The 26,750-nt window shown below is 49.0% G+C and overlaps 1 protein-coding gene across 1 annotated transcript; it reads right to left on the reverse strand.

Annotated features, from left to right (window-relative positions):
• Positions 1–11,218: 11,218 nt before the first annotated feature.
• LOC137504835 (zinc finger BED domain-containing protein 4-like) lies at positions 11,219–14,026 on the reverse strand. The gene has a single exon (XM_068233513.1). It carries the CDS (start codon positions 14,024–14,026, stop codon positions 11,219–11,221), a length of 2,808 nt encoding a protein of 935 aa, XP_068089614.1.
• Between the last annotated feature and the right edge of the window lie 12,724 nt (positions 14,027–26,750).

The following is a 26,750-nucleotide window of genomic DNA, read 5'->3' on the forward strand; positions in this document are numbered from 1 at the left end:
CAGTTGGAACTGTGTCTCCTGCTCCCTGTCACCTCCTTTCAACCAAAAAGATGGCTGCCCCATGACAAAGATGGCTGTCCCCATGAATCACAAACATTTGACTGTTCTTTTAAAACAGGGTGGGTAAGATATTATCAGGGGCGTAACTAGGGGTGGGCGGGGTGGGACATGTGCCCCCGGGCGCTGGGTCCCTAGGGGCGCCCAGCCGTGACCGTCAGGTTTTTTTCTTAATTTAATTTATTTATTTTTTTTAATTTCCCAGCGGAAGCGCAGAGAAGGGGGAGCGATAGGCACAGGCTCACCTTAGGGCTCCCCCTTCCTCGCTCCCCCCTCCAGATATGAGCGGCGGGCGGGCGGCAGAACACTTACCCTATTCCCGGCGCATAGAAAGATCTGTGCGCCGCTACTCTGGTCTGGACCAGAGTAGCGGCGCACAGATCTTTCTATGCGCTGGGAATAGGGTAAGCGTTCTGCCACCCGCCCGCTGCTCATATCTGGAGGGTGGAGCCCTAAGGTGAGGGAAGGGGGGGAGACGTCACCCCTTCCCCACCACTGTGCCTACAGCTTCGCCTTCTCTGTGCTCGCCCCCCCTGCTTGGGGGGGGGGGGGACACCTGGCTACCTATTCTGGGGACTACTATACCCCTGCCTACATATACTGGGGACAGCTATACTGGCTACATATACTGGGGACATATACCCCTGCCTACATATACTGGGGACAGCTATACTGGCTACATATACTGGGGACATATACCCCTAGCTACATATACTGGGGCCATATACCCCTGGCTACATATACTGGGGACATATACCCCTGTCTACATATACTGGGCACATATACCCCTGGCTACATATACTGAGGACAGCTATACCACTGGCTACATATACTGGGGACATATAACCCTGGCTACATATACGGAGGACAGCTATACCCCTGGCTACATATACTGGGGACACCTATACACCTGGCTACATATATTGGGGACACCGATAACCCTGGCTACATACAGGTCCTTCTCAAACAATTTGCATATTGTGATAAAGTTCATTATTTTCTGTAATGTACTGATAAACATTAGACTTTCATATATTTTAGATTCATTACACACAACTGAAGTAGTTCAAGCCTTTTATTGTTTTAATATTGATGATTTTGGCATACAGCTCATGAAAACCCAAAATTCCTATCTCAAAAAATTAGCATATCATGAAAAGGTTCTCTAAAAGAGCTATTAACCTAATCCTCTGAATCAACTAATTAACTCTAAACACCTGCAAAAGATTCCTGAGGCTTTTAAAAACTCCCAGCCTGGTTCATTACTCAAAACCACAATCATGGGTAAGACTGCAGACCTGACTGCTGTCCAGAAGGCCATCATTGACACCCTCAAGCGAGAGTAAGACACAGAAAGAAATTTCTGAACGAATAGGCTGTTCCCAGAGTGCTGTATCAAGGCACCTCAGTGGGAAGTCTGTGGGAAGGAAAAAGTATAGCAGAAAACGCTGCACAATGAGAAGAGGTGACCGGACCCTGAGGAAGATTGTGGAGAAGGACAGATTCCAGACCTTGGGGGACCTGCGGAAGCAGTGGACTGAGTCTGGAGTAGAAACATCCAGAGCCACCATGTACAGGCGTGTGCAGGAAATGGGCCCCAGGTCAAGCCACTGGGGACATATACCCCTGGCTACATATACTGGGGACATCTATACCCCTGGCTACATATACTGGGGACATTTATACACCTGGCTACCTATTCTGGGGACTACTATAGACCTGCCTACTGATCCTGAGGACACCTAAACCCCTGACTACATATACTGGGGCCATATACACCTGGCTACATATACTGGGGACACATATACACCTGGCTACATGTACTGGGGACACATATACACCTGGCTACATGTACTGGGGACACATATACACCTGGCTACATATACTGGGGACACATATACACCTGGCTACATGTACTGGGGATACATATACACCTGGCTACATGTACTGGGGACACATATAGACCTGGCTACCTATTCTGGGGACACCTATAGGCCTGGTTACCTATACTGGGGGCACCTATTTTGGGGGAACTGCTGCCAGATTAACTGTATTTTTAAGGGTACCGCTGCTGCCAGATTAAGTGTATTTTGGGGAACAGCTGCCAGATTATATGTATGTTGAGGGAACCACTGCTGCCAGATTATGTCTATTTTGGGGGAACCATTGCCATATTATCTGTATTTTGGAGGAACCTCTACAAAATTACGTGTATTTTTGGTGAAATGCTGAGCTCAAACTTCCCTGGCAGACCTTTTTCTCCCCTGCTAAGGTCATGTATATTTAGCCCCACCCACGTTCTGTTGCCTGGCCATGCCCCTTTTTGGACCCATCCTTAGGGGGGCGCATTAAAAGTCTTTGTCCCTGGGCGCTGAAAGCCCTAGCTACGCCTCTGCAATACTCAAAAAGCACTATAGCTTACTAAAAGTCAAATCTATCAGTCCAGGATCATAACTATTGCTGGATGTTATGAGCGTTCATACAATTCTTGCTATGTGTACCTCAATGGGCCGAATAGGGCTAGGGATAGAGATACCTACACCACACTCGATTAGCTGAGCACTCACCGACCTAAAGTTATAAGGGTCATCTTCGCATTCAGGACCTTTACAGGCAGCTACCCCCCACTTCTCCAGTCACTGGGCAAGATTTATCAAAGCATTACTGAAAGTTATTTCTTCTTAAACAGTTCTGAGCAGTAGGGCAAACAGTTCTGCATGATAATAAGAAAGTTAATCAGGCCTCTGTATATATAAAATTATCACAGGCCCAGTTAGCAACGAAACCAGATAATTTGCACAATTATATAATAAAACGAGTATCTGGACCAACCAGATGCAATCATACCATCCCAAAAGCTGGTGTCCGATAGAGATGGAACGAAGAGTTTCCTGGCGGACAGTATCTGGCAAATTCCATTGTTCGTGTTATTCGCGAACTGCGAAACATATGTCGTGTTCGACCCGCCCCATATATTTCATTATGGAGCCAAAATTTAACCCCATACCTCACAGTCAGCAGACACATGGCAGCGAATTAGCTAGCACCCCCTCCTGGACCCTCCACCCCCCCATCAAAAAGCAGTGGCGGTGGCCATATTGGATTCATTCTCTGCTGGCTGCTGACTGTTAGTGAGAGCAGGGTCAGACTTGCTGCAGATAGGTAGGGAAAGCATTAGCTAGGCCTGTGTTCTTGTTCCTCATTTGCTGTGAAAGCACCCCAAACAGCCCTTTTGAGTGCTAGCACATCAGTCTCCTGTGTTTTTTTTGAGTGTGACACTCCACAGCCCACTGACACCCAGAGCTGTGTGCACACTACTGCTGTTGCCTCATTAAGTTGCACGCACAAAACCACTCTAGCGCATTATTATTTCACTGTATTCTGATAGTACTATTGCATTTCTCTGTGTGTGACGCTCCACAGCTAGAGTTGGGCCGAACCTCCGATTTTAGGTTCGCGAACCGGGTTCGCGAACTTCCGCGGAAGGTTCGGTTCGCGGTAAAGTTCGCGAACCGCAATAGACTTCAATGGGGATGCGAACTTTGAAAAAAAAAAAATAATTATGCTGGCCACAAAAGTGATGGAAAAGATGTTTCAAGGGGTCTAACACCTGGAGGGGGGCATGGCGGAGTGGGATAGATGCCAAAAGTCCCCGGGAAAAATCTGGATTTGACGCAAAGCAGCGTTTTAAGGGCAGAAATCACATTGAATGTTAAATGACAGGCCTAAAGTGCTTTCAAACATCTTGCATGTGTATACATCAATCAGGTAGTGTAATTAAGGTACTGCTTCACACTGACACACCAAACTCATCGTGTAACGCACCGCAAACAGCTGTTTGTGTAGTGACGGCCGTGCTGGACTGGTGCGCACCATGGCGAGAGTGCAGGTTTGGGTGGCTTTACAGCCCATATGGTGGTCACCTGGCTGATGTAGCTGAATGACAGAACAGTGACTGTCCAGTGTCCAGGTATGCAGTGGCGGGTCCACTGAACAGAACAGGTATACAGTGGCGGTTCACTAAACAGAACAGGTATGCAGTGGCGGGTCCACTCAACAGAACAGGTATACAGTGGCGGGTTCACTTAACTGCACAGGTATGCAGTGGCGGGTCCACTGAACAGAACAGGTATACAGTGGCGGTTCACTAAACAGAACAGGTATGCAGTGGCGGGTCCACTCAACAGAACAGGTATACAGTGGCGGGTTCACTTAACTGCACAGGTATGCGCACTGATGCGGTGGGTCCACTGAACAGAACAGGTATGCAGTGGCGGGTTCAATAAACAGAACAGGTATACAGTGGCGGTTCACTAAACAGAACAGGTATGCAGTGGAGGGTCCACTCAACAGAACAGGTATACAGTGGCGGTTCACTAAACAGAACAGGTATGCAGTGGCGGGTCCACTCAACAGAACAGGTATGCAGTGGCGGGTGCACAGCACAGGTATGCAGTGGTGGGTTCACAGCACAGGTATGCAGTGGTGGGTTCACAGCACAGGTATGCAGTGGTGGGTTCACAGCACAGGTATGCAGTGGTGGGTTCAATGGACAGGTATACAGTGGCGGGTCCACTGAACAGAACAGGTATGCAGTGGCGGGTTCAATAAACAGAACAGGTATACAGTGGCGGTTCACTAAACAGAACAGGTATGCAGTGGAGGGTCCACTCAACAGAACAGGTATACAGTGGCGGTTCACTAAACAGAACAGGTATGCAGTGGCGGGTCCACTCAACAGAACAGGTATGCAGTGGCGGGTGCACAGCACAGGTATGCAGTGGTGGGTTCACAGCACAGGTATGCAGTGGTGGGTTCACAGCACAGGTATGCAGTGGTGGGTTCACAGCACAGGTATGCAGTGGTGGGTTCACAGCACAGGTATGCAGTGGTGGGTTCAATGAACAGGTATACAGTGGCGGGTCCACTGAACAGAACAGGTATGCAGTGGTGGGTTCACAGCACAGGTATGCAGTGGTGGGTTAACAGCACAGGTATGCAGCCAGGCAGGGACAGGGAGACAAGCTAAGCCTAACTAATCTTTCCCTGAGAGACAGTCTGCAGCAGCTCGCCCTACTCTGACTAATACAGGCACACGAGTGGCCGTAATGGCCGCCGCTGCCTGCCTTATATAAGGGGGGGTGGGGCTCCAGGGGCTAGTGTAGCCTAATTGGCTACACTGGGCCTGCTGACTGTGATGTAGAGGGTCAAAGTTGACCCTCATAGTGCATTGTGGGGCGAACCGAACTTCCGGAAACGTTCGCCTGCGGGAGGCGAACGCGAACCACCTAGGTTCGCCGGCGAACCGTTCGGCCCAACTCTATCCACAGCCCACTGACAGCCAGAGCTGTGCATAATGGGATTTCTGCCCTTTAGGGATTAAAACCCGACTTTGCGTAAACTCTCTAATTTTTGGTGGGACTTTTGGCATGGACCCCCTCTGGAATGCCACAGTCCAGGTGTTAGACCCCTTGAAACAACTTTTCTATCACTTTTGTGGCCAGAAACAGTCTTTGTAGGTTTTAAAATTCTCCAGCCCATTGAGGTCCATGGCGGTTCGTCGGGTTCGCAAACATTTTCGGAAGTTCGCTTTCGCGAGCGGAAAATTCTATGTTCGCAACATCTCTAACAGGGGAGTAGCTAAGGGTGGGCAAGGGGGGACATATGTCCCCGGGCGCAGCACTGTGAGGGCACTCAGCGCGTCTGCCACACCCCAACATGTGTGATAGGCGGCTTGCTGGCCACCTGAAGTGCCACTGCTTCTCTCCCTCCCTCTGCAGTGGAGCGAGTAAGCGTTAACACCAGAAGACTCACCGGCTCTGATGTTCCGGAGATGACATCATCTCTCCTCTCTTACCAAGGAGAGGATGCTGTGCACGCTGCAGAGGACAGATGATGGCGTCACTGGAACGTTGGAGCCAGTGAGTCTTCTGCTGTTCCATCTGGCTATGTAGAGGGAAGACTCATCTGGCTATCTAAACGGGGGAAGGGAGGCACATCTGGCATCTATAGGGGGCACACTGGCTATCTGAACGGGGAAGGGGGCACATTTGGCTATTTAAACAGGGAGTTTTGGCACATCTGGCTATATAAACAGCATTTGTACATTTGGCTCCACCTATGACCATTCTGATGTGTGGTCACACCATTTTTTTTGCAGGGGCACAAAAACTGTCTTTGTCCCCGGGTGCTGAAAACCCTAGCTACACCTCTGGATATTATATTACCTATCTATTCTAATTAACATAACTAATGTAACTTAATGACAGTATATTTGTTTAGGCTGAAGTTCCCCTTTACAGTGGATCCGAGATGAACTTTTACTCATTGCATAATTGTGTTCCTTACATATAGTTTATAGGGCATTCCTCAAGCCAAATACTTTTTTTGTTTTGTTTTAATACCCTAATTTCCTATAAACTAAACAAGCCACACCCACAGCTTCTCCAGAATGCCTTGGCGCTTGCAAGGGATTGTGGGATATCAGTCTGGGCAGGTGAAAAAGGTGTTACTACTAGCTATAGATTTCAGAGGCAGAGTTTTCACAATCTGAGAGCTTCAGTGCAGATACAGATCAGTTGCCTTTGTAATGGAGGAGATAAGAGTGGAGTTTTCACAGAATATGCAGATAGGCAGATTAGCATTGCCTAGATCAGTGGTCCTCAAACTAAGGCCCGCGGGCCGAATGCGGCCCCCTGAGGCTTTTTTACCGGCCCCCACACACAAAATGTATTACTTATAGATGCGGTCAGCTACATCTTTAAATATTGGTGATCCACATATAGAATAGCAGTGCTGGCACCACCCATCCACATGGAAGCCAGAAAGCAGTAATTCGCTGGTTTCCAATCAAATTCCACATCAGGTGACACTGCTGTCCAATTGGACTGCTTGGGTATGCTTCACTGTACGGCCCGCAAAGACAACATTTTATGCATACTCCGGCCCCCCAGCAGTCTGAAGTATGTTGACCCGGCCCTCGACCCAAAACGTTTGGGGACCCCTGGCCTAGATACAGATAAGCTTGCCTGTGTGTGTAATTGTGTAATAGTGACAAGCAGAAAACATGTCTGCTCCCATTGTATCACAGGAAAAAATATTAATATGCTGTTGAAGCTGTTTGAAGATAGATTTGCTGTGTAAACTATCTAAACTTTAGATAAGATATATAGACAAGTTACTTGTTATATTTAGTTTTTCATCTCGGATCCGCCTTAAGAAAAAAAAAAAAAGAAAAGAAAAACTTTTCACAAAAAATAAATTTTTTTCTTAAAAAAGGATAAGTTTCTTCTCTTTTGTTGTACGATCTCTGACACTGACACATTGTGTTGGACTAAATAATCGCAAAAGAAATGCAATGACATTGTTAATACAATGCATTTCAAAAACATATATTTATGCAGAATACTTAGTTGTATGTGTCACATTGCTTGTGTGATGCAATCCCTTAATTTTGTAGATCTTCTTCTGTGTCCAACACAAAGCACCAGTGTGCAAAATAGACATTTAAAGTGTAAAGAGTATATGTAGCAATTATTCATTGCTTTTTAGTTCTCTTTTACAGCGCATGCAGGTTCAGGCTACTCTACTTTCTTCCTCCCCTCCTCTCTGTGGCACGCGTCATAGTGCACGGAACTATGATGCGATGCAGAGAGTCGGAAAATAATTCGAGGAGACAGAGACTGCGCATGCGCTGTAAGGACCCAAAGACATCATTTTTCATGTTTCAGCTCTACTTTCTGTAGGAGCCATGTTTTCAATAGCATTGAGAGTGGGCATACCGGGATGGAGAGGGATTAAGAGAGGAAGTGTATACACTTCATATACACTTGGGTATACTTAAAGGGACTCCGAGCTCAAATTAAACACAAAATGAGAACTTACCCGGGGCTTTCTGTAGCCCAGTGCTAGTCGGGAGTTCCCACAACGTACCTCCGGGTCTTCTCCCAATGCCTCTTCAGAAATGGTTGGTCGGCGGATCCTGGCGACACTCGGGCCGAGTGTCGGGCTCCTTCTTCCGCATACATCACGCGTAACGTCATTACGGCGTCCGGCGTCACAGTACGGCACATGCGTGGTTTAATCGCACATGCGCCGTACTGTCACGCCGGCCACCGTGATGACGCGAGGCGGCCGGCGTAATGACGTTACGCGTGATGTATGCGGAAGAAGGAGCCCGACACTCGGCCCGAGTGTTGCCAGGATCCGCCGGCCAACCATTTCTGAAGAGGCATTGGGAGAAGACCCGGAGGTACGTCGTGGGAACTACAGACCAGCACTGGGCTACAGCAAAGCCCGGGTAAGTTCACATTTTGCGTTTAATTTGATCTTGGAGTCCCTTTAAAAACATACCCTGTGCCCCTGCTCAGTGTCCCTTTCAGGGGTTCTTTCTTTAGGGTGGGGGAGAAGAATTTGGGCCTGGTTTGCAGGCATTACAAAATACTTACCGAGCCTCCAGCGGCGTTTTGTAGCCTTCCTGAAGCTCCTAGCATGCTCCTATTGGCTTTCCGACGTCCTCTGTTCACGGCAGCAGGCGTATCACTCGACTCTAGGCAGGTCAGGTAACACGCCGGCTTCCATGCAAGTAGGATGGCAAAAAGCCGCTAGGAGTTTCAGGAGGGCTGAAAGATGTTGCTGGAGGTTTCAGTGAATATTTTGGAGCAGGTTTGCGTTTTTTTCTGCTGGTGGTTCAAGTAAGCAACCGACAAGCACATGAATACGGCTTCAAGTGATCCCAGCTGGTGGATATTGGGGACATATGTATATACAGTATATGTATAAATAAAAAAAAATAAAATAAAAATTATATATATATATATATATATATATATATATATATATATATATATAAATACAGAGGGTGCTGCAGCACACAACAGGAAAATAGTGACAGGGGCTCTTGGTTACGCTTTAACGCGTTTAAGCTCACCAACTGCGCCAAAGTGTCCCCGATCTGGTGAGTCCTACTCTAACCAGGCAAAAATGCTAGAGTAGGACTCACCAGATCGGGGACACTTTGGCGCAGTTGGTGAGCTTAAACGCGTTAAAGCGTAACCAAGAGCCCCTGTCACTATTTTCCTGTTGTGTGCTGCAGCACCCTCTGTATTTATATATCTCTTATGGAGATTGGGGTTCTCCAGTGCTGCGTGCATGCTTTGCATAGTATTGCATAAAAATCGGTTTGTGCTGCTCATCCCTTGGCTTATATATATATATATATATATATATATAGATAGATAGATAGATAGATAGATAGATAGATAGATAGATAGATAGATAGATAGATAGATAGATAGATAGATAGATAGATAGATAGATAGATAGATAGATAGATAGATAGATATATGTATATATATATATGCATCTGATAATAAATCTGCATGCATGTATATCTGATACACATATAAATAGAGGTAGCCAGACCCCTCCATCCAGTTAAATATAGGTAGCCAGACCTAATCCCCCCCCCCCCCTCCCAAGTAATTCATAGGTACCCAGACCTCTCCCATCTCCCCCCAGTAATTCATAGGTAGCCAGACCTCTCCCCTTTCCCCCCAGTAATTCATAGGTAGCCAGACCTCTCCCCTCTCCCCCCCCCCCAGTAATTCATAGGTAGCCAGACCTCTACCCTCTCCCCCCCCCCATTAATTCATCATAGGTAAACAAAAAAGCAATTTTTTATTTTGGGTCCTCCCTGACAGTGGGAACACTGCTATCTAACAGGAACAGAAGAAGGTAAATGAGTGAAAAGGTATGGTGCACCCTAAAGGTGGGGACACCAGTAAACATAACAGCAACAGGTGTTTTTTTTTTTTTTTTTTTTTTTTTTTTTGGGGGGTGTGTGTGCTCCCTGGCAGTGGGAACGCTGCTATCTATCATCTACAAAATAAGGTACATCAATAAAAAGGTGAGGTGCACGCCAACGGTGGGAACACACTAATACACATAAAAGCAAGGGTTTTTTTTTTTATTTTTTGCTCCCTGACAGTGGGAACACTGCTATCTAACAGGAACAGAAGAAGGTAAATGAGTGAAAAGGTATGGTGCACCCTAAAGGTGGGGAAACCAGTAAACATAACAGCAACAGGTGTTTTTTTTTTTTTTGTTTTTGTTTTTTTTTTTGGGGGGGGGGGGGTGCTCCCTGGCTGTGGGAATGCTACCTATGAGAGGAGCAGTGGCTCAGTCAAGATGACCATCACCCTCAATAAAAGTACATTTTGGCAGTAAGTAGGCAACATTTCACCTGGTCTTGTACCTATGAGAGGAGCAGCGGCTCAGTCAAGATGACCATCACCCTCAATAAAAGTACATTTTGGCAGTAAGTAGGCAATATTTCACCTGGTCTTGTACCTATGAGAGGAGCAGCGGCTCAGTCAAGATGACCATCACCCTCAATGAAAGTACATTTTGGCAGTAAGTAGGCAACATTTCACCTGGTCTTGTACCTATGAGAGGAGCAGCGGCTCAGTCAAGATGACCATCACCCTCAATAAAAGTACATTTTGGCAGTAAGTAGGCAACATTTCACCTGGTCTTGTACCTATGAGAGGAGCAGCGGCTCAGTCAAGATGACCATCACCCTCAATAAAAGTAAATTTTGGCAGTAAGTAGGCAACATTTCACCTGGTCTTGTACCTATGAGAGGAGCAGCGGCTCAGTCAAGATGACCATCACCCTCAATATAAGTACATTTTGGCAGTAAGTAGGCAACATTTCACCTGGTCTTGTACCTATGAGAGGAGCAGCGGCTCAGTCAAGATGACCATCACCCTCAATAAAAGTACATTTTGGCAGTAAGTAGGCAACATTTCACCTGGTCTTGTACCTATGAGAGGTGCAGCGGCTCAGTCAAGATGACCATCACCCTCAATAAAAGTACATTTTGGCAGTAAGTAGGCAACATTTCACCTGGTCTTGTACCTATGAGAGGAGCAGCGGCTCAGTCAAGATGACCATCACCCTCAATAAAAGTACATTTTGGCAGTAAGTAGGCAACATTTCACCTGGTCTTGTACCTATGAGAGGAGCAGCGGCTCAGTCAAGATGACCATCACCCTCAATATAAGTACATTTTGGCAGTAAGTACTAAGTAGGCAAAATTATTGGCAGTAAATAGGTTGGATTCGGATGAGGGAATGAGAAGCAGTCCAGGAAGGGCAATTTAAAGCGGTGAAGTTGTGTCCCTGGATCCAACGACGGGGGCCAAGTAGCCACTTTCAATCCATGAATGGTTAATTTTTAAAAATGTCAGTGCGTTTACTGAATCAGTGGACAAGCGGGATCGCTTATCGGTAACCACCCCACCTGCCGCGCTGAAAGCCCGCTCAGAAATAACACTGGAAGGAGGGCATGAGAGAAGTTCCAGCGCATATTGTGCAAGCTCAGGACAGGTGTCGAGTCTGGCTGCCCAGTACTCCATGGGGTCCTCAGTGCGCATGCTATCTGATGCACTGAGTGAAGACATGTAGTCGTTGACCATGCGGGACAGCCGCTGCTCCTGATTTCCAGGTGCTGCTGCTGATGCTGTGGTAGGCTGAACAGACTCAGAGCTGTAAAACTGCCTCATCGCACCAAACAAGTCTCCAAGATGTCTAGGTCTGCTGGGCATAGGCACCTGCTGGGCACCATGAGCAGGGATAGCTGGGTTCTCAGGCTGTGGATGTGGAAAGGCTTCCTTCAGCTGGTCGATCAGGGCCTGCTGCAGCTCTCCCATCCTTTCCTCCTGCTGGCTGGTTGGAATAAATTGACCCAGCTTCCCCTTGCAGCGTGGGTCTAAAAGGGTGGCCAGCCAGTAGTCATCTCTTTTCTTTATCTTTTTGATCTGAGGGTCCATCCGGAGGCATCGTATCATATGAGCAGCCATTGGGAAAGCAAGAGCTCGCTCCGCCAAATCCCCATCGTCATCTCTGCGCAAAACAGACAAATCCTCTTCCTGCTGCTGCTGTTCCTCCTGACTTCCAAGGTCACCCCACCCCTGAATAACAGAAGCTGCACCCGCCTCCTCTTCCTCTTCACCATGGTCAGGCACCTCCATGATATCCTCCATCACATGGACATCCTCCTCCTCTTCCTCCTGTGTCTGAGCCTGGCTGCCTTGGAGCGAGCTTTGTTGCTGCAGCTCAAGTTCAGTAACGGCTTCCTCACCAGCAGTCATTAGGCTACTAAGTGTTTGTTCCAGCATGAACACAACAGGGAGCACGTCGCTGAGACTGACTTGCTCCCCGCTTACAAACGTAGTAGCCTGTTCAAATGGGGCCAACACATGGCAGACCTGTTGCATAAGCCGCCACTCTTCCCGTGTGATGTAGGGGAGTGTTTCTGCTGATGACCTATGGATGTCGTCCTGCTCCAGAAGGTACTCAGAGACTGCTTTTTTCTGCTCCACCATCCTCTCCAGCATGTAAAGGGTGGAGTTCCACCTCGTTGGAGTGTCTACTATGAGCCTGTGAGGGGGCAAGCCATGCTTTCGCTGATAGCGACGGAACAATGAGGTGGCAGTTGAAGAGCGGCCCATACGGCCGGAAATCTTCCTTGCATGCTGCACCACGTCACTCATACCTGGTAAGGTGCGCAAAAAACGATGAACCACCAAGTTGAGGACATGGGCAAAACATGGCACATGAGGAATGTTGCCATCGTTCAGGGCAGCCAGCAAATTTGCTGCATTGTCACAGGCAACATGGCCAAGCTGTAGTCTTCGGGGGGTCAGCCACTTTTGTGCCTGTTCCTGGAGTAGGGCTAAAACATTTGCTGCCGTGAGCCTCTGCTCCCCAATGCTCACCAGCTCGAGCAATGCTTGACATCGCTTGTGACACACGCCGGTGTAGCAACGGGGCCGCTTATTAGGGGGCTCGGCAGTGGCAGTAGAGTCACCAGCTGAGGTGAGAGCAGACCTGTTCCCCTTGACCCCACGGGGAGGCTCAACAAGCTCAATGGAAGCACCAGGACCGGAACCCTCCTGCTCACTATGTAGGGTGACCCAGTGAGCTGTAAATGAGACATATCGGCCCTGACCATGCTTGCTGGTCCACCCATCCATGGTGAGATGTACCCTGTCGCCTATGGAATAATCTAGCGACAGGGCGACATTATCAACTGTGCGTCGGTACAGGTTAGGAATTCCCCTTCGGGAAAAATAGTGACGGCTGGGTATTTGCCATTCAGGAATGGCATACTCCAGGAGGTTGCGAATGGCTGACCCCTTCTCTACAATGGAGTAGGGCAGCAGCTGCTGGACCATGGCCTCTGCCAATAGACCGTTTAATCTCCGTATCCTGCGGCTACGGGGAGGCAGTGCTCTTGTGGACCTTATAGCCTCAGTTATCAATGGCTGGGTGCTTTGAGCTGATGATGGAGTGGAGGAAGGTGAAATCTGCCCTCTACGGCCAGAGTGTATAACAGATGGAGAGCAGGCAGGATGGGTGCCAATCTCAGAAACTGAAGCAGGATGGGAAGGTGGACGGGTCTGTGCTATAGTCCTCTGCATGGTGCTGCTTTGTGGTCCTTTAACACTGCCATATTCCTTTTGGTGGTTACTTTTTAGGTGTGTGTGCAGAGCACCTGTCCCCAACCTTTTCAAATGTTTTCCTAGGCTCAGCCTGGCACTGCACAGCTTACACACAACTACTAAGGGATCACTGGTTGACTCAGTAAAGTACTTCCAAACCGGGGCCTTCCTCCGAGAAGTGTTTATGCCTGAGGTTGCAGTTGTACCACTTCCAGTTCGGGACATAGGAGTTTCAGCTGGAGGCTGTGACTGTAACTCCTGCCTTCCTTGAACTGCACTAGCAGAGGAGCTCATGTTGCCACTAGGCCCCCTGGTGTGCCGATGTCCAAGCTGCCTCCTCTGCCAGCTTGCCTCTGATTCTTCTGAGCTGGCATCAGATTCATCATGCTCAGGCTCATAGGTGATATCCATGTCATCGTCAGCATAATCATCTGTGAGAAAGCGCGGAGGAGCCGCCGCCATGAGCCAGCGGCGGGCGGCTCCTTCCGCACACGGCAGCTACTCGCACGGAGAGGCAGCCGCCTCCTCGCATCATGAGGCGGCTACCTCCGTGCATCAGCCGGCAGAGAGCGGCAAAACCGCCGCGCTGGATGCGGCGGGTAGCCGGCAGGTCCCCACTGCGGAGACACCGCAGAACGGGGCTGCTGTGGCTGGGACTCATAGTCCCCCAGGATTCAGAGTGACGCGCGCGCGCACTCAAACAAAATTTATGACACTCAGGGGAGAGTCAGCTGACCAGGCAGGTCAGCTGACCATAGCTCCACTCCCCATTGGTCCAGCTATCAGGGAGGTGCTGGGGGACACCTAGGTATATATACTGCTACCTGGTCATTCCCCTGGTGTCTGGCGTTGCGATCACATATGTGGGAGCACCCAGATCCGTAGTCAGATCCTTAAGTGTGCCGGGACCAGCAGGAGCTGTAATCCTACACTTAGATAGATTTTGATAGCTAAAGTACTAGTTTGATTGTGAATATTTGTTATGACTTTTGCCTGCCTCGACTATCCGCCTGAACTCTGACCTTGTACCTCGATATTTCTGATACTCTGTTGCCGAACCTCGGCTCGTTCCTAGACTCTGTTTCTGCCTCCTGATTTTGTACCCCGATATATCTGATACCCCGTTGCCGAATCCTGCCTGTACTTTGACTCCGCCTTTGCCTACTGTATTTGTACTTTACCTGTCCGTGTGTTACGATCTGGCTTGTCCGACCTCGAGAACCGACCTCACGATTGGAGGCGGTTCCCAGTCCTCGTAGTGATACTTCCTCCTGAGTGTCACTCTTGGACTTTCCTTCCTACTGTCAGTCTGACTCCTCCCGTCTTGGAGAGCTCAGGTCTGCGGAAGGAATCCGTGCAGTTCTCCTTGCTGCACCGAGGCCTAGGCCTCTTAGTGTTACTGTTACACCAAACACTACACTCTACTCAGGTGAACAGAGGTTAGCTAGTATATTGGATTATCGGTGATACTGCAGATCACATATAATCTGGTATACGTCTGTATTCCCCGTGACGCTGCAGGTCACCGGTAATCAGACCTCTCTGTGCTTCACCGATCGTTACAGAACGCCAGACCAAAATACTGATGGAACGCACTGATCCTCTGACTGTGCTTGCCACTTCGGTGGATAGCATTCATCAATCACTAGGCCAGCACAAAGCCTTAATTGATGCCTTATCAGGCTCTGTGAGAACCCTCCAGACATCAGTGGATTCAGTGCGATCCCCTCATAGTGATGACATACGTATGCCTGTCCCTGATAAGTTTTCCGGCCACAAGTCTGACTTCCGGAATTTCAGGAGTAGAGTGTTGTCATATTTTGAGTTAAGGCCCCGATCCTCAGGGACTGAGACCCAACGGGTCATTTTCATTAAAACTTTGTTGACTGGAGACTCCCAGTCGTGGGCATATAACCTGCCCGCTACCGATACTGCCTTGACCTCAGTGGAGGAATTCTTTAAGGCCATGGCCATAATCTACGACGACCCTGACCTTGCTGCATCCTCAGAGCGGAAGCTCAAACTCTTACGGCAAGGTAGAGGGTCGGTCGAGGATTATGCGGCAGAGTTCCGTAGGTGGTCGGTCACCTCGAGATTTGATAATTTTGCCCTCATGGACTACTTCCTGTCTGGGTTGTCGGAAGAGGTTTCCGACCTAATGTTACCGGTACCCGAGCCCAAGACAGTTGATGAGGCCATATCATCGGCCATTCGAGTGGATCGCAGGTTGCGCCATCAGAGGCAGGCTAGGGGCAGTCACCGTGTCAGGGTGACATCGTACGCGGCACCGTCTGCTACACCCCTAGTAACACCTTCTCCGCCTGTCTCACCCTCCCCGGCCTTACCGCCGCCCGAACCAATGCAGATTGGTCGGTCGAGACTGACCCAGGTGGAGCGAAGGCGGAGAATGACAGAACAGCTGTGCCTGTACTGTGCAGCAGCAGGGCATAGAGTGCGAAACTGTCCTAACAGGTCGGGAAACGAGTTTGCCTAGGAGTAGTGGGGGGTGACACCCTAGGCACACAAACTGCACCCTTTAAGGAAAAGAAATTACTGCTCCCTTGTACGGTTACATGGGAGAATAAGTCTATGGCCACTGTGGCATTTATTGATTCGGGCTCAGCGGCCAATTTTATGAATTTTGAGTTCGCGCAGGAGTTGGGTATCCCCCTCACTCCTGTGAGACCCCCCATTCAGGTCACGGCAGTAGATGATTCCCCTCTACAACGGAATCATGCACGGTCTCAGACTCCGGAGGTGAAGATCACCATAGGGGTACTACATGGGGAACAATTATCATTTTTTGTTTTACACATGTCCACCTCCACTATTATCCTAGGCATGCCTTGGTTGCAGGTTCATTCCCCACAAATAGACTGGGCCACAGGACAGTTGACAGCATGGTCTCCTCATTGTTTCCAGCAGTGTTTGGGAAGACTGACATTGGGTCTAACTAAGGTACAGATGGAAGGTGTACCAGAACAATACGCAGATTATGCCGATGTGTTTTGTCCCAAGGCCGCGGATAAGTTACCCCCTCATCGTCCATTCGACTGTCCCATTGACCTTCGTTCCGGTTGTATGCCTCCTCGAGGCCATTTATATAACTTATCTGGCCCCGAGAAACTTGCCATGCAGGAATACATTCGTGAGAACTTGGCTAAGGGCTTCATTAGGCCGTCTCGGTCGCCCGCTGGGGCAGGCTTCTTTTTTGTTAAAAAGAAAGATGGAGGTTTACGGCCTTGCATCGATTACCGAGGCCTCAATAAAATCACTGTGAAGAATCGCTACCCGTTACCACTTATAGACGATTTGTTCACACAGGTCACTGAGGCCAGCATATTTTCAAAACTGGACTTACGGGGGGCACACAACCTGGTGCGTATAAGGAAGGGCGATGAATGGAAGACGGCCTTCAATACCCCGGATGGGCACTACGAGTATAGGGTGATGCCCTTCGGGTTGTGTAATGCCCCGGCCGTCTTCCAAGAACTCATCAATGAGGTTTTTCGGGAGGTGTTGGGAAAGTTCGTTTTAGTCTATCTAGACGACATTCTCATTTTTTCTAACAACCTCCCAGAGCACAGAACCCATGTCAGGATGGTATTAGACAAACTGAGGCAGAATCTCTTATACGCCAAACTCGAAAAATGTATTTTTGAGGTCACATCGGTTGCCTTTCTGGGGTATATAATCTCCACCTCAGGGTTGTCTATGGACCCTGCCAAAGTCTCCGCGGTCCTGGAGTGGCCGCAGCCGGTGGGGTTAAAATCATTGCAACGGTTCCTGGGGTTCGCGAACTATTATAGAAGGTTTATAAAGGGGTACTCCACAGTAGTCGCCCCGCTCACTAACCTTACGAAAAAGGGGCAGACACCACTCATTGGTCTCCTGAGGCAGTACAAGCGTTTTCTAAGTTAAAAGGGTTGTTCTGTTCAGCACCCATTCTCAGACACGTGGACACTTCTGTTCCATTTATTGTTGAGGTAGACGCCTCAGAGATCGGGGTGGGGGCTGTGCTGTCCCAACGTTCTGGTCTACAGGGTAGACTTCACCCATGTGCCTATTTTTCCCAAAGGTTCTCTCCGGCAGAGAGAAACTATGACATAGGCAACAGGGAGCTCCTAGCCATCAAATTGGCCTTTGAAGAGTGGCGTCATTGGCTAGAGGGAGCTGAGCACTCTATCACAGTTTATACCGACCACAAAAACCTAGAATACATCGAGGGGGCTAAAAGGTTAAGCCCAAGGCAGGCTCGATGGTCTCTATTTTTCTCGAGATTTACATTCTTGATCACGTATACGCCAGGGAGTAAGAATACCAAGGCAGACGCACTTTCTAGGTGTTTTGAGCCGGAGACAGCACAGCCCCCTGTTCCTGAGACCATTGTCCCACGAAGTATGGTGTTGGCCGCCACCGAGACTTGGGAGGACTGGAAAGAGACTTTAAGTCCTTTTCAGCAGGATATCCCAGAAGGGAAACCGGACGGGGTACTATTTGTTCCGTTACCATTCCGTCTCCAGATCTTGGAAATGTTTCACTCCCATAAGAACGCGGGGCATCCGGGAGCGGCTAGGACGCAGGATCTCGTGGCCAGATGTGCATGGTGGCCTTCGCTAGCCGCTGACTGTAGAGAGTTTGTCAGGGAATGTGCGGTGTGCGCGAAAAGCAAGCCCTCCCGGCTGGCATCTGTAGGTACTTTGCAGCCTTTACCCACCCCGAGTGAACCATGGACCCATTTGTCCATGGATTTTGTGGGAGAGCTTCCTAGATCTGAAGGCATGTCAGTTATTTGGGTGGTGGTTGACCGTTTTAGTAAAATGGCCCACTTCGTGCCTTTGAAAGGACTTCCTTCTGCCCAGGAACTGGCCGATTTATTTATTATCCATGTCTTCAGGTTGCATGGCATTCCAGAAGACATTGTATCTGATCGGGGAGTTCAGTTTATTTCGAAATTTTGGAGGGCATTTTGTCACCAAATGGGCATGAAATTGTCGTTTTCCTCGGGGTACCATCCACAGACTAATGGCCAGGCAGAGAGGGTCAATCAGTCGTTAGAACAATTTCTGAGATGCTACGTTGCTGAGGCACAGAGTGATTGGGTTAAGTATTTACCGTATGCAGAATTTGCCCACAATAACTTAAAGAGTTCGTCCTCAGGTTTCTGCCCATTTCAGATTGTGACAGGTAAACTGCCCAAATTCTCCCCATTACCAGTTGCGGCCACTCCGTTCCCAGCCTTGGAGACGTGGCTAAGGTCATTTAAGGATATGTGGTGGATCATCAAGAATAATCTTGTAAAAGCATTCCAGAGCCAGAAAAGTCAGGCTGACAAGAGACGCTCGTTGGAGTGGAAATTCCAACCAGGAGATTTGGTTTGGGTGTCAACCCATCACCTGACCCTGAAACAACCCTCTGACAAACTTGGTCCCAGGTTCGTGGGTCCATTCCCAGTTACTAGGAAGATTAACAATGTCACATACTCCGTTGATCTTCCCATCAGCATGCGTGGAGTAAGGTCTTTCCACGTATCACTTCTCAAACCCGCAGTCCAGGTGGGTCCCACCCCTCCTCCTCCTGTCTTAGTCGATGCCCAACCCGAGTATGAAGTGGAAAAGATCATAGATTCACGTATGGTACAGAACTCGGTGCAGTATCTCGTACATTGGAAGGGGTACGGCATTGAGGAGAGACAATGGGTACCTGGGAATCGCATGCATGCGGACGAGTTAGTGAAAGAATTTCATACTGTACATCCAGAAAAACCTGGAGGGAGCTGTCCGGAGTCCACTCCTCGGGGGGGGGGGGGGTACTGTGAGAAAGCGCGGAGGAGCCGCCGCCATGAGCCAGCGGCGGGCGGCTCCTTCCGCACACGGCAGCTACTCGCACGGAGAGGCAGCCGCCTCCTCGCATCATGAGGCGGCTACCTCCGTGCATCAGCCGGCAGAGAGCGGCGAAACCGCCGCGCTGGATGCGGCGGGTAGCCGGCAGGTCCCCACTGCGGAGACACGGCAGAACGGGGCTGCTGTGGCTGGGACTCATAGTCCCCCAGGATTCAGAGTGACGCGCGCGCGTGCACTCAAACAAAATTTATGACACTCAGGGGAGAGTCAGCTGACCAGGCAGGTCAGCTGACCATAGCTCCACTCCCCATTGGTCCAGCTTTTAGGGAGGTGCTGGGGGACACCTAGGTATATATACTGCTACCTGGTCATTCCCCTGGTGTCTGGCGTTGCGATCACATATGTGGGAGCACCCAGATCCGTAGTCAGATCCTTAAGTGTGCCGGGACCAGCAGGAGCTGTAATCCTACACTTAGATAGATTTTGATAGCTAAAGTACTAGTTTGATTGTGAATATTTGTTATGACTTTTGCCTGCCTCGACTATCCGCCTGAACTCTGACCTTGTACCTCGATATTTCTGATACTCTGTTGCCGAACCTCGGCTCGTTCCTAGACTCTGTTTCTGCCTCCTGATTTTGTACCCCGATATATCTGATACCCCGTTGCCGAATCCTGCCTGTACTTTGACTCCGCCTTTGCCTACTGTATTTGTACTTTACCTGTCCATGTGTTACGATCTGGCTTGTCCGACCTCGAGAACCGACCTCACGATTGGAGGCGGTTCCCAGTCCTCGTAGTGATACTTCCTCCTGAGTGTCACTCTTGGACTTTCCTTCCTACTGTCAGTCTGACTCCTCCCGTCTTGGAGAGCTCAGGTCTGCGGAAGGAATCCGTGCAGTTCTCCTTGCTGCACCGAGGCCTAGGCCTCTTAGTGTTACTGTTACACCAAACACTACACTCTACTCAGGTGAACAGAGGTTAGCTAGTATATTGGATTATCGGTGATACTGCAGATCACATATAATCTGGTATACGTCTGTATTCCCCGTGATGCTGCAGGTCACCGGTAATCAGACCTCTCTGTGCTTCACCGATCGTTACATCATCACTGTGGCTGCCTCCCTCATAGCCCACCTCCTCAATGTTCTCATCCTGACCCTCCACTACTTGAATGTCAACTTCTGCACCCCCCCCCCTCAACAACATTATCATCATCCAAAAGAAAAGTCTGGGCATCATGCGACAGATCGATGTCTGACTGCTGCAGAGCCGTATCAACAAGTGCTGAAATTGTGTCATCAAAGGGAAGGACACATGGGTTAAGGGCAGCTTTTGGAGGAGGCATGGAAGTGCTGCTGGTGGTACTGCTGGTACTTTGTAACTCAGCTTGTGAGGACTGACTATGATGACTAATAGGGCTCTCTCCTGACACCCAGTTCACAATGTCTTCAGTGTGGCTCTGCACAATAGCCCGTGGTTTCTGTGACGTGAAATACGATCGTATCAGACTGGACCCCCTTTTGGGATTTGATGCATCACTGCCTGATACTGAGTGTCCACTACCTGTGGCTGAGTGACTAGTACTTGCTGCTACTTGGCTTCTGGTTCTGCCTGCAGAAGTCTGTCCCCGGACTGCTGTGGACTGACCCCTGCCTGGTGCAGAGTGTCCCCTGCCAGCTGCTGACTTTGCTGGCGGACCCTTGCCTGCACTGTCTCGACCACGGCGAGCTTCACCTCTGCCGGACATTGTTTATTATTTGTCTCAAATTTTTAATCGAAGTATAGTGGAAGGGGAACAATGTCAAAAAACTTTTGCTGAATAAGTGAGATAAAAGAAAGAATGAATAAAGGACAGGAATGAATACAATAATACAGTGGAATTAAAATAAGGAAAACAAATGAAAAAAGGATGATAGGACTACAGATCACAGCATGGAACTATATAGCTATATACACAGTCCTCCTCCTATCTTCTGTAGCTGCCTAACACTAAATCACAGAAATCCTTACACTAAATAGTAGTACTTGTAGCTAGGTAGCCAAAACCCAGATTAGAAATAAGGAAAATAACAAAAGAATGCAAGGAATGTGGATGTGTATGTCACTGGCTGCAGCCTGTGTAAGCTGATTCTTCTCAGAGTCCTCACAAAGCCCAGCACACAGCACAATAACACCCAGAAACTGAAAGCAGAGCTGTTGGAAGGAAGCTTTTATACTGAGTAGTAGTTTTAGGCATACGAAATGCTACGCCTATGCGTATAGCGTAAAATACGTTGCGTAGATTCGCATATGCGTAGTTTCTGCCCACCCCTGGTCTAGAGGTTAAGACAGATACCTACTACACGCTGCATCCTGGGTTCAAATCCCAGCTATGGTATATACGCATGCTTTTCAAAAAGTACCAATCCTTAATCATGCTACTTTTTCTATTGAATTGATCATAATGGTAGTATGGTTTATGCTAGGACAGCTTTACCATGTAGTGTGGTTCATGGTCTAGAGGTTAAGACAGATACCTACTACACGCTGCATCCTGGGTTCAAATCCCAGCTATGGTATATACGCATGCTTTTCAAAAAGTACCAATCCTTAATCATGCTACTTTTTCTATTGAATTGATCATAATGGTAGTATGGTTTATGCTAGGACAGCTTTACCATGTAGTGTGGTTCATGGTCTAGAGGTTAAGACAGATACCTACTACACACTGCATCCTGGGTTCAAATCCCAGCTATGGTATATAGGCTGTTTTGAAAATCTGCAATTCCTTACTGGATGACATAAGAGGATGGATGGATGGATGAGAGAGGGAGAGAGGTTTTTGTTGTTATTTCAGAAAATTCCGTCGGAATTATAAAATTTCCGCGGAATTCCGTTTGAGACATATAGAAATTCCGTTCCGACTAACGGAATCGGAAATATCAATTCCGGCCGGAATCTCGGAATTAATAATTCCGCGGAATTTTCTGACCATGCCTGGTGGCGGGTTCACTGAACAGAACAGGTATACAGTGGCAGGTTCACTGAACAGAACAGGTATACAGTGGCGGGTTCACTGAACACAACAGGTATGCAGTGGTGGGTTCACAGAACAGGTATGCAGTGGCAGGTTCACTGAACAGGTATACAGTGGCGGGTTCACTGAACAGAACAGGTATACAGTGGCGGGTTCACTGAACAGAACAGGTATACAGTGGCAGGTTCACTGAACAGAACAGGTATACAGTGGCGGGTTCACTGAACACAACAGGTATGCAGTGGCGGGTTCACTGAACAGGTATACAGTGGGAGGTTCACTGAACAGAACAGGTATAAAGTGGCGGGTTCACTGAACAGAACAGGTATACAGTGGCAGGTTCACTGAACAGAACAGGTATACAGTGGCGGGTTCACTGAACACAACAGGTATGCAGTGGCGGGTTCACTGAACAGGAATACAGTGGTGGGTTCACTGAACAGAACAGGTATGCAGTGGCGGGTTCACTGAACAGAACAGGTATACAGTGGCAGGTTCACTGAACAGAACAGGTATGCAGTGGCGGGTTCACTGAACAGAACAGGTATGCAGTGGCGGGTTCACTGAACAGAACAGGTATACAGTGGCAGGTTCACTGAACAGAACAGGTATACAGTGGCGGGTTCACTGAACACAACAGGTATGCAGTGGCGGGTTAACTGAACAGGTATACAGTGGCAGGTTCACTGAACAGAACAGGTATACAGTGGCGGGTTCACTGAACACAACAGGTATGCAGTGGTGGGTTCACAGAACAGGTATGCAGTGGCAGGTTCACTGAACAGGTATACAGTGGCGGGTTCACTGAACAGAACAGGTATACAGTGGCGGGTTCACTGAACAGAACAGGTATACAGTGGCGGGTTCACAGAACAGGTATGCAGTGGCAGGTTCACTGAACAGGAATACAGTGGCGGGTTCACTGAACAGAACAGGTATGCAGTGGCGGGTTCACAGAACAGTACAGGTATGCAGTGGCAGGTTCACTGAACAGGTATGCAGTGGTGGGTTCACTGAACAGGTATGCAGTGGTGGGTTCACTGAACAGGTATGCAGTGGTGGGTTCACTGAACAGGTATGCAGTGGTGGGTTCACTGAACAGGTATGCAGTGGTGGGTTCACTGAACAGGTATGCAGTGGCAGGTTCACTGAACAGGTATGCAGTGGCAGGTTCACTGAACAGGTATGCAGTGGTGGGTTCACTGAACAGGTATGCAGTGGTGGGTTCACTGAACAGGTATGCAGTGGTGGGTTCACAGTACAGGTATGCAGTGGTGGGTTCACAGAACAGGTATGCAGTGGCAGGTTCACTGAACAGGTATGCAGTGGGCTCCCTGAACAGAACAGGTATGGTGGGCTCACTGAACAGAACAGGTATGCAGCCAGGAAGGAACAGGTATGCAGTGGCGGGTTCACAGAGCAGTACAGGTATGCAGTGGCAGGTTCACTGAACAGGTATGCAGTGGCAGGTTCACTGACAGGTATGCAGTGGTGGGTTCACTGAACAGGTATGCAGTGGTGGGTTCACAGAACAGGTATGCAGTGGTGGGTTCACAGAACAGGTATGCAGTGGCAGGTTCACTGAACAGGTATGCAGTGGGCTCACTGAACAGAACAGGTATGGTGGGCTCACTGAACAGAACAGGTATGCAGCCAGGAAGGAACAAGCTAAGCCTAACTAATCTTTCCCTATGAGAGACAGTCTGCAGCAGCACGCCCTACTCTCACTAATGCAGGCACACGAGTGACCGTAATGGCCGCCGCTGCCTGCCTTTTATTAGGGGCTAGTGTAGCCTAATTGGCTACACTGGGCCTGCTGACTGGGATGCAGAGGGTCAAAGTTGACCCTCATGGTGCATTATGGGGCGAACCGAACTTCCGCAAAACTTTGCCTGAAGTTCGCATGGAACCACTGAAGTTCGCATGGAACCGTTCGCAGGCGAACCGTTCGGCACAACTCTACATGACACATGTGTTGAATCTCATTATACAATGATTTGTGTGTAAATATCCAGGCTTACAGGACGTCCTCCAGCAGTTCAGGAAGGTATGTGGCCTTTTCAGCCATTCCTACATGGCCATGGCGCGCTTTTCAGAGATTCAGCTGGAAATAACCTGCCAATGAGGTTCTTGATTTGCAACAGCCCGACTCGCTGGAATTCAACGCTGTTGATGTTTGATCGCCTGCTCCAACAATAAAAAGCCATCAACGATTATCTGTACAAGTACGATGGTAGGACATGCCGTGGGGATCTGGGGATTGTTTTTTGCCGTGTCACTGGAGGCTCATGCACAATGCCTGCAGGCTCATGCGTCCGTTTGAGGAGGTGACAAACCTGGTGAATCACATTGATGATGATCAGTGACCTGATCCCATACGCGTTCTTCCTGGGGTGTAACCTGCCACACACACAAAAGAAATGCTCACTCCCTGACAGCACTCTGCCACCTATATATAGTCTGTAGACTGCCCGTCAGCCAATAAGAGTGCAAATACATTACACCTAGTCTGCAGTACTTAATTAAACAGAGGCTGAGAGCTGTCACAATTTGCCATCCAACTTCTGTCTTGCCCTGCCGCAAGCGTCCTGTCAGAAAGGACCTTCAGCACAGCTGGAGGCATTGTCACTGAGAAGAGAAGTTGCCTAAGTTACGAAAGTGTTCAGTACCTCACCTTTATCAAAATGAATGAGGCATGGATCCCGGAGGGATACTGCCCGCCCCAAGACTAAGTCAGTCCCCACACACAGCATCTCTGCCTGCACACCGTGTGACTGGCTGCCTGCCCCAAGACTAAGTCAGTCCCCCCACACAGCATCTCTGCCTGCACGCCGTGTGACTGCCTGCCCCAAGACTAACTCGCTCCCCACACAGCATCTCTGCCTGCAGGCTGCTCGATGGCCTTTTCCGCCACCACCAACAGGGTCCAGGACTCCAGGTGGATTCCTGAATTTTTAAGGCCGCTGCTAGCAGCGGCCACTATAATAATTTTTCTGGTGCGTGTACATGCCAGCCTAATTTTTCTGGCTGCACTGCAGCTGCAACAACAAAACAAAAGGCATGTACATGTTTTTAAGTAGCGCTGTTCCTTTCCTCGCCATGTATAAATGTAAGTAACGTTGGTCAGCTGCTCCCATGTAATAGCATTGCTTATTGATGTTTATGCAGAGCTTCTGTTTGGTTTCAAGGTGCATTTGTAGTTTCTTGGGGGGGCTCAGCGCACCTTTGATTGGTGGCCATTCGGAGGCGGCCTGGTGATGCGCTGATCCACCTTTGCTCAATTTTAAATTTTCACTTGTTAGCGCACCCAGGCTATGCATATGCATAATTTAGGATTAGTGTTAGGGCCCCTCCCACGGGGATGACTTATTCACAGTGGGAGTGACAAGTACCTAATAAGTTGCATGCAAGCTATTACGGAAACCAACATCCTCCAGTGGAAGACAGGTGCATTTTATTTGAATGCTATGTTTGTATTTTATCCCACTAGTTGGGCTTGCACTCTCAAGCAGGTCGTCATAAGGATGCAATCTGTTTTTAAGTAGCGCTGTTCCTTTCCTCGCCATATTCTTTAGTCCAATGCCTCACATTAGCCCTTCGGGATCCACCCTCCACCAATGCCTGGACCAGCAGGTAGCTGACTACCTGGCCTTAACTGCGGATGTAGACACTCTGAGCAGCGATTAACCCCTGGACTACTGGGTGTGCAGGCTTGAACTGTGGCCAGAGCTGACCCTATTTGCCATCCAACTTCTGGCTTGCCCTGCCTCAAGCATCCTGTCAGAGAGGACCTTCAGTGCAGCTGGAGGCATTGTCAGTGAGAAGAGAAGTCGCCTAGGTCAAAAAAGTGTTCAGTACCTCACCTTTATCAAAATGAATGAGGCTTGGATCCCAGAGGGCTACTCCCTGCCTGAAGACTAAGTCAGTCTCCCCACACAGGATCTCTGCCTGCCTGCCGGCCACTGCTGCCTGCCCCAAGACTAAGTCGGTCCCCACACAGCATCTCTGCCTGCAGGCCGCTTGACTGCCTTTTCCGCCACCACCAACAAGGTCCAGGACTCCAGGTGGATTCCTGAATTTTTAAGGCCGCTGCTAGCAGCGGCCGCTTACAAAAAGTATAATAATGTTTCTGGTACGTGTACATGCCTAATGTTACTGGCTGTGCTACGGCTGCAACAACAAAACAAAGGGCATGTACATGTGTCAATTCCCCTTCGTGATCGTTACCTTGCCGCGGTGAAGGGGCTTGCGTATCACAATGAAGCAATAACTGGCTATATGAGTGTGAGTGTCTGTTGATAAGGTCATTGCTTCATTGTGGACAG

Source organism: Hyperolius riggenbachi, chromosome 1 (genome assembly GCF_040937935.1).
Source record: "Hyperolius riggenbachi isolate aHypRig1 chromosome 1, aHypRig1.pri, whole genome shotgun sequence".
Taxonomy (NCBI): domain Eukaryota; kingdom Metazoa; phylum Chordata; class Amphibia; order Anura; family Hyperoliidae; genus Hyperolius; species Hyperolius riggenbachi.

What these genes read in the sequence shown, in the direction of transcription:
- LOC137504835 (XM_068233513.1), bottom strand. Translation starts at nt 14,026, where the DNA reads ATGGCGGCGGCTCCTCCGCGCTTTCTCACAGATGATTATGCTGACGAT.